Source organism: Ptychodera flava, chromosome 22 (genome assembly GCF_041260155.1).
Source record: "Ptychodera flava strain L36383 chromosome 22, AS_Pfla_20210202, whole genome shotgun sequence".
NCBI lineage: Eukaryota > Metazoa > Hemichordata > Enteropneusta > Ptychoderidae > Ptychodera > Ptychodera flava.
The window spans coordinates 22,429,163-22,443,780 of record NC_091949.1 but is presented as its reverse complement, the minus strand read 5'-3'; the positions used below and the strand labels follow the sequence as shown (position 1 = coordinate 22,443,780).

The 14,618-nt window shown below is 38.5% G+C and overlaps 1 protein-coding gene across 1 annotated transcript; it reads left to right on the top strand.

Moving 5' to 3' along the window:
* Window positions 1-1,703: 1,703 nt before the first annotated feature.
* Window positions 1,704-8,963, top strand: LOC139122964 (gamma-glutamylcyclotransferase-like). Its single transcript, XM_070688887.1, has 3 exons — window positions 1,704-1,895; window positions 7,576-7,718; window positions 8,093-8,963. The coding sequence occupies exons 1-3, from the start codon at window positions 1,794-1,796 to the stop codon at window positions 8,361-8,363; spliced, it is 516 nt and encodes a 171-aa protein (XP_070544988.1). The 5' UTR covers window positions 1,704-1,793; the 3' UTR covers window positions 8,364-8,963.
* The last annotated feature ends 5,655 nt before the right edge of the window (window positions 8,964-14,618 follow it).

The window sequence follows — 14,618 nt, the reverse complement described above, 5'->3', positions numbered from 1 at the left end:
AAGTTTGAGCGAAACTTTATGCCTTTCACTTTCGAGGCGCATACTTCCTTAAAGTATGCATTTTCGATCATCAAAGATATATCGAGTAACTCAATTATGCAAGTTTTTATTTCAAACTTTACAAGGATTATGTGACATGGATTTGAATGGTCTAAAAACGCTCACGATAATCTTTTTTGTGGCTTCCTTTGGCCATTCTACGAGATTAATCGATTTTTACGATGGGCAGCTGTGTTAATATTCTTATCAAGTCTCTCTGCTTTTTTTTATCAACAGTTTATTAAATATTCAAACAGCTCTAAAGGAATATTAATGAGTTACATTTTTCAAGTTTAATAAATCTTGTATAGCGTTATACAATAGGAAATCAATATGTTAAAAAGAGTTGATTTATTGCTCTGAAATAACAGGATGGTGTCCAGGCTTCCAAAACACTTCAATTTTCAAATGACAAGGATTGGTCAATCACTCTCTACAAGACAGGAGCATCCCCCTTGACAAGCTCCTCAAGTAAAACACCCGTGCGTCTATACGTCTCGTTATCAATAACATCAGAGCATGTTTGCAGGTTTACTCAATTCGTGACCTAAGTCACGACCACGAGTTAGAGTATTGGTATTAAAACAAACATGCGAATCAATCTAATGCTGTAGTTCTTCGGGTCACGGTGGGTGATAGTATTCCAAAGTTCGCTGAAAAGTCATTTTTTTCTTTTTCCAAACTTTGCACGTGAAAAAGAAACAGGGCCTCCAGCTAGCTCCGTATTTGTAAATCATGTTCAACAAGTATAGTAAGATGTATTCCCAGTTAGTCGCTTTAAATAAATTTCTTTGTTTGCTGTCCGCGTGCTGGTAGGTTTTCAGAAAAAATTAAGAAAACAAACACAATGTTAACACTATTACAAATAAAAATATTATTTTTCCAAAGAAACCAAATAAAAATTTTAGCTTATGTTAATGCACTTGCGTTTTTGTCTCTGTTTGTTTGTTTGTTTGTTTGTTTGTTTATTTTTGCCTCGCTGTCTGGTAGGTTTTAAAAAATCCAAGGACGGCAAATAAAGAATTTTCTTTAAATGGCCTTATTGGCGTTAGCACATTTTACCGGCAACAACATTTAGGAAAACACTTCAAAGCTACCTGTTTTTACTCTTACAGATGAAAAAAGCCCAAATTTTTACTAAAAAAAAACTGGGTGTACTTTGTAATACATGATCTAACTTTATATATGCATGCCCGAAAGTCTACAAACTGATGTCCATATTTAGATATGAATATGCTGACGTAATTCAACACGTAAATGTCGAGGATATTTGGATAACCTTGTCAAAACAGCCATTAATTTTTGAACCGAGCCTCGAAGTGAAAAGTAGGGTATGTCACGATTAGTGCATTACGGATAAAATATTACTCATTCTTTGTAAAGCCAAGCCGACACTATCATTGCATTTTATCGAAAAGAAGCCGTTGTCCAGCCGATGTTTCGAACATTCAAAACAGTTGCCTAAACCCTTTGTCGACCGGCTATACCACACTGCTTCTACGTCATACAGATTGGTGATATTGATGATTTCTGTCTAAGTTATTGCTTTATTGGGAATTCGAAAAAAAAACTTGTATGAATACTGGCATCACTGATTCTGTCGTCAAAATAAATTGCGCCCTCATAAGATAAGATTTATGGCACCAATTTTCACAATTTGAATAATAGCCGCAGTCTGTATGTAACACAGCGAGTACGGAGCTTACACCGTCATTCACCGGTTACAGTACGTAGCCTCGGTAACTTTGAGAAACATGTCGTCAACTCTCTTCTTTGGCTATTCAACCACACTGCTGGATGAAAGAGTATTTGAAATAGTTCCAACAGCAAAGTTCCGCACTATAGCGAAATTACAAGTAAGTTCAAAGTTCAGTTTTGTCCTCGATCGTTTCACGCACATTGTGCCCTTTCGCAGTATAGCCATTATGTTATTCGGAAATTAATATTCGTATCGATTTTCCTCATCGACTTAACTTACCTGTATTGAGATATACATTGCAGTACATTATACGTAAATGTCACGTCATTATGCATTTGTTAGATCATATACTGTCCCATAACTCTTAAAAGTACTTAACATTTTTCGTAGCCAACAGATAATGCTTTGTATCGACGACACGATTACGCACAGGACGTTGCGAGACTACTGGCAGTGCAGTGTCAATGAGACATTGATAGACTTCATAGAGATAGTTACCATGTATGTACAACGCTACCGAAAGGGTGGCCAAGGCTTTTTGAGACGATTCGGTACTTTCTATTTCCAAAGTCAATACTATAATTTAGGTGACAGTATGTAGGTTCACGATTCTCACTTTGTTCAGATTATATATCACGTACAGAGAGTAATGTCAAATTTTCATTCTGTCTTCGAATTGATTTCAAATGTCGATTCTATTTCTATGAGGAGATTAATCAATGTGTGACTTACATCGTATCTTCCATCAGTGCCTACGATGAGCTCAGATTTCATGTAGCCTATACATGCCTATCGCAAATAATAATTCAATTGTTGACTAGTCGACTAGCACTTTTACAACACCGTGTGAATCATATCAATTTTTATCGCAAGCTTATTGTGGGCATACGTCACAGGCGACATCGCCTATGAGACCCGTCCTTCATGGTAACCATGCCTGGTTACTGGATCAGTTGCAGTTTATTGTCTCGAATTCTAACATCGGGGCATTCATCCTGTATCAATGAGGACGCGAATGTTCCAAATAACGCCTATTTATCATATCATTGTTCACATATCACGCCATGTGACAAGCTGTCAAACTTTGATACAAGACGATTTCTTAAGAAGAGCATTATCAACTCACAGAAACACAAGCCCCCTTATTTACTCTACATCATACTATAGGAATGGACAGGTCACTCCACAATCAAAGCGTCTAGTCAGTGTCACATCTGCATAGAAAATCCCCAAAGAGAAGAAACGAAAAGTACAGCCTGGATACGTACGCCTACCATAGAACACGCAATTGTACAGCATTTATCAGGCTGTTAAATATTGCCGAGAGCCGATCCACCTCGACGTCATTTTCAACATTTACAACATCATAAATACCTTAGTAGGTTTTGTTGTGATGGAACTGGCGATACTTGAACGTCTTCACTGCTCGGCTACCGTATCTCAATTGTAGAGTAAACACGATATACAATTCATCTAATTAATACTTATCATTGTTCACTCTGCCGAGCGTTAGAAGTGCAAATGCTAACATCGTAAATATGTAAATGTCGCCGCGATTTTTTCAAATCAAATGTTTGTATCGATAGCCTGGTGTACTAGAAATGAAACAAATGTACAAGTATATCTGTAGTTGTGGTGCTCATCATTGATAGAACAGATGAACAACCGGACTACCAGTTCCTATATTTCTGAAAAGTTGTGGTAGCTGCGAGTAATGGTATATAAAGCCACGGCTTTGTCATGACTGAGGTACAGTAACTACATAGGAGGCCATTCTGAAGAATGGCAAAGATAAGGTCATGTGGCTGTTGAGGACACGCCACGGTTGGCAAAAGTCCAACAGATTTTCACAATCAGTTAACATCCAAAATATTGGTCATGATATTGTTTATTAACATTTTTTATTTACAAAAGCACATGGTAGTCACGAATCAAGATACAGTGCGTTCCACCTAGGTACCGCAACTCAGCGTATGAGACGGACACAATCCACGTACAAAACACACGATTAGCTTGGGTATCACGACACATTTCAAAGCCACCGACTCATTGATTAATTCCAGTTATACCACTCTCCGCCTCGTGCCCATCGTTCTAACCATGCTCTCTAATTTCCATAACCGAATATTTTATTATATACCACCTTGCTTTCTTTTGTTTAAAAAGTGTCCGATTTACAAGTTCTAAATCGGACAGTTCTTTTGTTAAAAACTGTCCGGTTTACTAGTAAATCGGACACTTTTTAAACAAAAGAAAGTCACGTGGTGACGAGTAAAAAAAACAAATGCGAGACATTATACCAGAAGAAATTTATTTCACCATCAAGTACAGAGTAAAGACACTTTAAAAGAATCACCGGTCTGAATTAATTTTGCACGACTGTACATCTCAAAACCAATTACAGGTCACCGTGAAATAACGGTATTGATTGCAAATATCACTTCTGTGTTAAGGTTATTGTTATCACGATCATTCGAAGCTGAAATTTAAGACTTCAAAGTCAGTTATTAACACTGAATGTAGAGGTTTCAGTCGCCTTTGGTAAAGTTATATCTAGCTACAGGCAAACACACACGCAGTACCACGGTCATTGTGGATCTACTTACGTATTTTTTATTGTACTTGCAGTTTCTGTTGCGCCTTTCTCTGACGTGGCTGTGTAGCTTGGTCTTCCGATTGTGGCCGTTAGCACTGGCGTGACAGGGGGACTTTTCTTTTCCATCTTTGGCTTTGGTAGTTGAAGTGCACCGGATACAGCTTTCATTTGTACTTCATCCGCCATATCGATATATGTAGAGTGACTCGGCAATATCGTGTATGCTGCTCAAAGTTTTCGACCCAAATGAGCAAAGCGTGACTCTAACGTCGATCTGCAAACACCTTTTCACTTCATTCAACCAACCAATCAATCAAACATAATTCATACAATTCAAATCAAACCAGGTGCGCAACCACGTCATCGCACTACTATAGCAACACATGTCAACTTTGTTTTATCCAATCATGGGTTAGTTTTTTATACTTTCGTTCAACAAGGTGTCAAAACGCGTCAATGTTTTCCTGCCAAAGTTTCAACTTGCACTGCACTAAAATTACAAATAAAAACATTCGGCGTGCAAACAAGGCTCTAAAACTCGGCAAATTCGTGGTATAACACGGTCAGCGAACTCGTAGTCGGCGGTTTACGGAATTTAACGGTACAGTTTGCCATAAAACTCCTCGGCCCTGCGGGCCTTGGAGTTTTACTGGCAAACTGTACCGTTAAATTCCGTAAACCGCCTCCTACTCGTCCGCTTACCTATAGTAAACCAGCATGGGACAGCCGCTCTGTCTAGACTGAGAGATGCACTTGATCTACAATGTGTGGTTTTTTAATTAGTTTCTGTCGAGAATACCTTCACTTCTTGAACTCCTAGCTGAAATTGTAAAAGAAACAGTTACATTGCAGATCAAGTCTAGTCAACTGTTTATCTCTCAGTCTAGACAGCGGCTGCCCCATGCTGGTTTTATACTGGAATTAATCGATGAGTCGGTGGCTTTGAAATGTGTCGTGATACCCAAGCTAATCGATTGTTTTGTACGTGGATTGTGTCCGTCTCATACGCTGAGTTGCGGTACCTAGGTGAAACGCACTGTAAGATACAATGACAATTTTATTAAAATCAAGGATTCCAGTTACACATACATACATACATACATACATACATACATACATACATACATACATACATACATACATACATACATACATACATACATACATACATACATACATACATACATACATACATACATACATACATACATACATACATACATACATACATACATACATACATAGGGGGCCTACGTCGTATTTGTTTGTGTCTGATTTTTTACATGTCATGATCAGTTTGTAGCAATTTGGTATAATATAATGCTATTTGAATTCACTGTTTGCGAGATCATTGGAGTCCTTCATAAATTCAAACACAATCGATGGAACATACGCTCAGGACTTTGATACAGTGCTGACAGGTTATAGAGGGACTACCAGGTGACGGTTAGTTCAGATACACCAAGAACAATGAATTTTTTAAAAAATTTATAGTGTCCAAATTTTGCAACATTTACGTTTACATTTGTGAATTTTTGTGTCTTATTTTTGCGATGTTCTTGAGTCTGAAGAAAATGAATGTATTTCGATGATATACTGTTTCGCTAGTTGTTGGGCGTTGACGATGCAAATTCCACATTTGAGTTGAAGGGTCAAAATTGTTTTACAAAATCACACCGAGAACCCGAGACAAAAGTCGAAGATTCGTAGATAACTATCAAAGAACTCCCATCCACATCTTAAGTACGCCCTTGATGTAAATGTCTGACAAATGAAGCGAAGTTGATATAATGAGAAAGTCAAATTCGGTGATCAGGCCAATATTCTGACATGCTTACCAAACAATGCAATATTGAGATAAACACCCTGCAAAAAGATGTCATTTAGCAATCAGGTGTTAATGTAGGCTATAACCAAAGAAAAATGGTTCATTACGCTCGATTACGTCTCAAATTCTAATACCGACCCAGACTTACGATTTATCTTTCGCTCAGTTTTGTCTAGTTTGTTCATCCTCATCGTATATGTGTTCAGCAGCTTGATGAAAGCTCACATTCAATTCCTTACGTAGGTCAAACCAAACAGAAGGCAAAAGCAACCTTCGATCCGATCGTCTCTTGTGGGTTTCGGTGTTCAGCGCGATGCAGCTTCAACAAAACTTAAACTGAAAAACTCAACACCAATTTCAAACTAATAATGCTAAGGTTAATCGTGTCATTTTATTCGACGTTTTCTTTCCTGATTCTCGTGTTGTGTGGTTTTTCGTGATTAAAAATCACTTGCTAAGATATTTCCTGTCTGCCAACAATTAACATGTTGAAGTACCCATCTATGAGTTCGTCTGTGTTTACACTTCAGACTGCTGTATCTGGTGACATGCATATTCGGGTTCACAGACATCGTACCTCCAGCTATGTCAAAAAATCCCTGTCCACATCGTTTGTGCTGGGATCAGATGCGAAAATTCAACGTCACACTGTGAAGTGATTTATAATTATTTGGTAGATAAATTTGTTGAATGATAACAGAATATTAACACGTGCACTATTGTTATTATTGCATCATTGGACCACAACCCCATTAACGCGAGGAAGGTACACTCTTATCGCTGTTTGCGCCATCGATTGGTACCCGCTCCAAATTGTTCCCTTATTATTTAATGACCTGTTTGTGTACATTTGAGGAGTAGTGATCTTTGAGGTGGGCTCGAGTATTTGCTCTGGCATTTTAGGGGCTTAGTAGGTATCGCTGGGGTTTGGCACAAATAACACTTTGATCAGTCGATATTGAAGTAGTTAGGCACTGATTTTGTAACCATACGCGACAATTAAAACAAGTCTAAACTCTGTTGAGGTAGTATGCGCTTCGAAAGTGAAAGACTTAAACTTTCGCTCAAACTTTCCTCAAGGAATCTTCCAACTATTCTCTTTCCAAATCAAGAATAAAAGTCGGTGGTCACTGTGCAAAATTTTGGTGCTAGAGAAACAAATTACCTAACATTTACCGATATTTGAAATTCAAAATGGCTGCCATCCCTGTGTTAACTCTATGAAGAAAAATAAAATTTTCGATTTTCAAAAAACTAAGAAGGCGAAAAGTTTTTTTACACTTTTGAGTTTTAAAATGAACCCTCACAAGTGGTAGATCAGAAAAGAATTGTAAAAGTTTGAGAGTTAGAATATCCGACCCGAGGCGCGTTCTACCTTAAGTTACCGTCTACAATTCTTTTTTTCGCTGCCAGAATCACAAACTGGTTTTCAACGATGCAGCCAACTACGAGAGTCCATGGCACGGCGCCACTGCAAACATTGTCCCATGTGATGGCGAAGAAGTCTGGGGTGTTGTCTACGAGACCGAACAACCAAACATCGGTGTTCTGGAGAAGTAAGTTGGCGACTTGATAAATGTCTGATATGATTTATGAATGTGATAACATTGTGCAAGCTGTGGGATTGAGCACATCTTTCAACAAGTTTTCATAAAACGTAATGGAGTAAACACAGGTCGAAATATTCCTGGATAGCGACAGTTATCCTTCAAGTCATTGAGGTATATCTATTTCAGGCGGACGGTGAATGTATCGATTTTTGGGGCGTCACAGGCGATTAGCAAAATATTCTATAACAAATCAGAAAGGTTTCTGTACAGTTAATTAACAGTAGCCGCACGTGACTAATGTTTGATCAGAAACGTTCTATAATGAACTGTACTCATGACAAGTAAAGAACTGCACTGTAATCATGTTTATTCTCTTCCAGGCATCTCGTTGGCGAAAGAGGGATCTACGTTGCACACGGTGTCATGGTAACCACGCCCAAAGGCAAGATGCTGACGTGTACATGTTTAAAATTGAGAGATCCTTTGCCGCTGGAAGGCGTACCGTCACCTCAATACCTGAGTGTACTCATAGCGGGCGCTGTTCAAAAGAATTTGCCGAAAGATTACATCGCCAAACTGAAGAGCAGCAAACATAACTCATACGACGGGAAGATTGGAATATCTGAGAAAATACTGTTGGCATCCATATGAACGACACTTGTGAATTGTAACGAATTTAAAGTAATCTAAGACTTTGGTAAAAACTCTGAAATGCTATGGCACATTAAGATATATTAAGATTTCAAAAAAAAAACCTCCACCAAGATATTTACAGGTAAATTACCACCTATCCCACGGTTATAACAAAATATGGATCGAAATCAAGACAAAAAATGAAATGACAAGAAGAGAAAGCTGACGGTCAAGTGTCTGTTTAAAGCTTTATTTACAATCTTTCCAGCTTTAATCTTTAAATCCGTCCAACAAAGCTCTCCCATTACACTAAATTGCTGCAACATGTTTTCGTACTTCCTGGGGTCAAAACACACGTACAATTATCGAGTGCTCTTTAAGACATTGACACTTACCATTTAGTCACAGAACACGGTGTATTTACAACATGTAGCCAATATTTCACGTGTAACATGCACCTGAACACGCACCGCACAACCGTCCAACCGTCATTTTTGTCACTTGCACCTCTCAACAGTGGCCCCGTTATTTGCCTTGTGATGGCGTATTCTATAGTTTATCAACATAAACAGATATGAATTAAATAATCTTATTTAGTGCAATCGGAATCTATTAAAGGTCTTCAGTAAACGGTTTACAAACGTTTGACATTTAGTCTGTTGCATTAAATATTGATATTGGTTTTATCTCTCTTTTGAGTGACATCTGCATTGCAACGCTGTTATGTATGATGCAAGGTTTATTTGAGCAATGACCCCCGCCGTATAGTGGAGATTTTAGTACATATGGAACGAGGCGAATCCGAGTACATTATGTTGTGCAAAAGTTTGTTTGAGTCCATTATGGGACGGGAGGGGGTACATCATTGCTTAATCAATGAATGCGTTTCTGGCGTTTGAAGTAGTTTTCACCATGGTTTGAGCAACCGAAGGGAGGAAATTGTAGCGACTTTGAAAGGATGATTCAGAGCCTGGGAACGAGGATTGTGAAGAATGGGGATACGTCGACGTCGCACGCATACTTGTCTACGACACTAGAAATCAGACAGTGAACAATATTAACTTCGGTACGGGAAAGCACGTGCCGAATGTTCCAATCATAAACCTCTTTGAAACATGATTGTACTATTAAAAACTACGCGCTTTCATAATTTGTTCTAATCCCGAGCTTTCACTGTTACATGTAAACAGTTCTGGTATTAACCTTCTGTATTCTTTTCGGGGCCATTATAGTACTGATACTCATATTTTATAAACAGTATTCCCTGTTTTCATGTCAACCTTCTTTATGGTCGTTTAGGGGTCCGTTTTAGCGCTGACTCTGAGATAAGACACCGATTATACCAGTTCACTTATGGCAAAAATACAGCGATTATGATGGTCGAGACGCCCTGCCATATTTGTAATACACGACAGCCACTCATTTGTGATGTCGTCTGCTTTGGCAAATCTTACAGTCAGCTTTGCGCGCGCACCGAAACACATTTCACTGCAATGTATAGATCATCAGTATATAAAACTGTATAAGCATGGTAACCATGGTAAAAGTAAATATTTATACTTCTTGGCAAACTTTAATCGAACTTTCAATATTAAGAAAAATCACCTTAAAAACGTTCTACAGCACAAATTCACTCAACTGTAAACTAATAACAAGTCAGCTTTGATCAATGCACAGCATGTATGCACGAGTGATGCATAAGAAATTAAAGAAAAAACAAAGGAATTTTACGAGGATACTTTGAAAGATGCAATCATTGTATATACAGGTAAGGGCGCCATAACTTTCATAGCGGTCAGAGCGCATATCGTAAATACATGAATGCATATTGACATGTCCCATGACAGTACTCAATGACGATGTGTATCGTAATGCAGTAAAAACCGACACTTTGCAAGTATGCACTGTCTGTTGGGGGCGCTCTTCATCACGTGGTTGTGGTTGGCAAAGGAATGTGGCCAAGACCCACCTTTAAGTATAAATAAATTCATCACAGGCGTCTCTTGCTTAATTTTCATTCAAGCTGTCACTTTTGTTGACTTTTCAAAGGAAGATAAAAGACTTCAGACACAGTCCACCTCCTTTCCGCAAACATATCTCCCCGTCAAGAAAAGGTTTATCACGCGTGAACAATGATACAACGAAATCGTCAATGAATTCCGACAGTTTCGGTAGCTTGCTTTTATAAATAATGTTACTTAATGCCAACCAGACGGAAATTTTAGACAATGAATCAATGCATTAATCATGGAATTTTAAGCACAATGGAATTAAGTAGCGATACGAATACAATTAAAAAGTGTCGAATATGGAACGTCTTATTGAGTTATGTATTTGCACCATGAACTGTTAGAGGAGGTGGCGATATTTCTGCTTGAAGAAGATCCTACCCTTTGATTACTGTAAATTTTCCCACCAAAATTTTAGTGCAACATTTTACCAATTTTATTCATTTTTCTGTAATTATTTTGATTATTTTGGACCAAAGGGATATCACATTTCATTGGCTAAAGTTTTTTATCAAAATTTTGTAAAAACTCTGAAAAGGCGACAAAAATTGACTTTGGCACTCGAAGAGTTAGCCCAGCTGACCACGTTGCATGGCCATCGTTGTGAGCATGATTTGCCATGAGTTTGTGAAAATCTCAAATAGAAAAGCCATCATTTAAGGGATTAAAGTCCATGAAAATATGTCCTAGTGTTTGATATATTACAGATAAGCGATGATACCCTACTTTAACAAAGTCGTCGCTATTGATCGATAATGTCGTTACTGAACGTACAAGGCAACAGTACAATGACGATATTGGCAATTGTAGTCTTTAACTGCAATGGGGAAATTGGAGGTAAGGAAATATAAACAACCAGCAAATTCCTACGACTATTCTCAATATAATATACTGCGATATTAAACGCTGGAAAATGTCTGGTAGGAGTTGAACCAAGACACATATAAAAATCACAAGTTCCATATTCCCTAAGGTTTTCACGATGCTCGGAACTGTTGTGTCCAAGATTCGAGCTCACGCGATCTGCCCCAACACTAGCTTTGGCAACTGCCTTGGTATTTCACCACACGAAGAGCGCCACAAGAGGGTTCTGATAGTCCGTGAAAATGACATTGAACATTTTGGAGTGACACTGCACATTTTGGTCAAGCATTGGCAGATATCTAGCAGACTTTGGTCTTGCTCGGTCGCTTATGATACAACTTAACGCTAAAAACCAAATTCCTGTTCCACGAAGCAGCTATTGAATGAATTGTGATAATAATTAACCAGACGGTTGTGTCGACAATCGCCGTGAAGGTTAAATCGTTGGTCAAGAGGCTTTTACAACTAATTTTTATCTCCTTCGCAGGGGCATTTATAAGCTATAGGGGCTTGCCCGGGGCCAACATATAAAGTGGAAAATAAGTTTACTAATTAGAGGATTTCCTATATTCTTGCTATACTTGTCCGATTTTCACTGATTATTGTTCGATGTGAGACTTCATTCAAGCAAACCTTTCCCCTGCTTTATACGGTTCTTTCTCTTTTTATGAGGGATGTCGTTTTGGTGCTTTGTTACATTTTGTGATTATTTAGGCCTACATGTAAAGAGCGATAGGCAAGAATGGTGGAATTCTTTGAATGTGTCTTACTTTCATTGTAATGAAAGACACGTGCAACTTAATATTCATATAAATGCGGTAGTAAGGTTTTCTAGTCGAAACACCAACAGCCACGACTTTAAAATGAGTGTTGACTAATATACCTCTATATCACAGGATCCTGGTATTCCTAGCGTGTGATAAAACGTTGTTCAACCACAACAACAGGGTGTTACGTTCACTGATGTTGATAATTATAGATGACGTAGGGAAGTGTTTCTGGGTTTTAATATTCTGTTGACAATATTATTTATGTTTGCACATGTATGCTTTTCAAAAAGACAGCATTGTGTCATATTGGCAGTAGGAAAGGGAATGTCTTCTGTCCATGATTGTGCGCATGTGCGCCAAGCTTTAGAAATCCACAAGTGTCAAAGCCCAGTCATGATTGCGTAATTTCTGAACGTTTCGTATCTAAGCAACAGACCCCCAGCATCAAAGGTGACAATTTAAGACAGAGAAGTTGAAGACATTAAATAATCTTCGCTCTTGTGCAGTGTTCTCTGGCTGCATTCACTTACTGTATCCCATCGGTTGTGCGGTCACGGTGGTGAGAGGGACAAGTTGTTTGCCGAAACTGTTGAAGTGTAAAGATATATTTGAACCTGGTAATAGTTGTGTTCCTTTGTAAAATTGTTAAATTAGCGACACTAGGGCCACACTTGACATAAATTATTGACCCTTTTCATAAGTCTAACGCCCTCCTGTGGCAACTGTGAATTTGAAGTCAAAACGAGGCCACTGGGGAAAACCGTGGGCACGGCCTGGAGGGTTTTCCCCAGTGGCCTCGCTTTGACTTCAAATTCACAGTGGCCAAGGGAGGGCGCTAGACTTATGAAAAGGGTCTATTGTTAAGCTACTGAGCTGTCCAAACATTGGCGATGAACTCACAGACCTACATTTCTGAACAAGAACAATATGATTGAAAAAAATCACAAAGGTACTCTCATTGTACCTACATGATGAAACACATCAGCAAAGAAAGGGGAGTAAACTTGTCAGAGATCACAGCTTATTTGGTACATTTATATGCGTTCACTGTCATCGCAGATAACATGTCCTCTGGCCTCTGAACTCTGACCTGTACACATCCCGCCCTCTTGCAAGATTTGTCCCGAGAAAAGGGTTCTGTAGGGTATTTATTTACAGCTACTGGCCATTTCGTTGACCTTTCATCTATCAGTTTTACTAGAACTAGCACAGAAATCATTGACAAAAACGAATCATTTTCAGTATTTAATGTTGGAGTTTTCAATAGAAGCCCAACATAAAAAATGTGATTTCAACTTATTTATTCATCATTACTCAATCCATCAACGACTTTTCTAAATTGCTTCCCTTTGCGCCGTGCGTGTTCATTTGGATTCTTTGCGTTTGACACGACTTACAAGTGCTGAGCTAATCATAATTAGTTTATTTTTATCAAGCCGACTGATGTAAAATATCTTACTGTATAAGGTTTCAAATTCGCAGGGAATTTCCACTTCCCGAAAATACAGCTAACAGCAGACTATGTTGACAGGGTGCATGCCCAGAGGAAACTGTTTGTGCACTCTAAGAATATACCGAGAAAATGTTGTTCAAGTTTAAGGTCAGATCAATACGGAGATGTGATTAAAAGCTTACATGTCAAACTAGGGTTCTAAAACAATATCTAAAATGTTTTCATTGGCATTTCAGAAAAAAAGGATGCGATGATAAATATGATGATTAAATATCTCTGGGTCAATGAACGGCGCATGCTCTGATTTCGAGTCACTTATCTTTCGCGGAAGGACACATGCTGCACTTCCGACTAAATGTGAATATGTGCGTTTTCCCCAGGCTATCATGTTCCGTGTTCTGGAACATCTCGTTCAGAAATACAGACCTTGTAGGCTATCCCTGAAAGCTGAGAGGACTGAACAGTTTACTTCATTTCTGAAAGCGAGGCTATAGCATAACATACACTAAGGGCCCGGACTACGGGCTGGCAATATGAATTATACACGTAAGACCATGCAAATATTCAACCCCAGTTTTGGACAAAGTAAAAATTATTTAGTGTAGATTTTTAATTGCAATAGCTCCCTGTAGACTTTTGTTAAACTTAGGTAAAATCACCCCACTGCATTTCGATTTACACCGTTGTGGCACTGATACCTCGTCTTGTAACTGTCATGTTGTTATACAGATTGCACGTCTGTAGCTTTGCTATCAAAAGCTTCTTCAGGAATTGTGTACAAGCAATGTTATGTAACAGTCTACGCCAACTCACAATAATACATGTACTTGTTAAAGTGTTACTGACTGAGAATCGCACTGACGAGTGAATCGATATCAACTACGACGTTTCGGACATAAACGTAAAATGGCAGAATTTGTGTATGTATAAAAAGAATGATGGTACTGGTGAGACGGTCATCCGACGTCAGAAATGGCTCGTTTCGCGTTGAGTCTGTATCTCACTAGAAAGATCTCTCTCTTTGCAGCGAGGGGAAGCTCATGTTATCATGTTAAACTGAAAGCTTGAACCAAGATAGGTGTACTTGCATAGACACGGCAAACCATGGAGCCTTGCCTTTGTAGTTTCGTCACCAACAAAGATGAGACCCATTATTAAACTTTTATCATGATAGTAA

Excerpts from the sequence above, each read along its gene's own strand:
- LOC139122964 (XM_070688887.1), top strand. The coding sequence starts at position 1,794 with ATGTCGTCAACTCTCTTCTTTGGCTATTCAACCACACTGCTGGATGAA. Across the intron at positions 1,896-7,575 it reads GCACTATAGCGAAATTACAA|AATCACAAACTGGTTTTCAA; the intron begins GTAAGTTCAAAG and ends TTTCGCTGCCAG. Across the intron at positions 7,719-8,092 it reads AACATCGGTGTTCTGGAGAA|GCATCTCGTTGGCGAAAGAG; the intron begins GTAAGTTGGCGA and ends ATTCTCTTCCAG.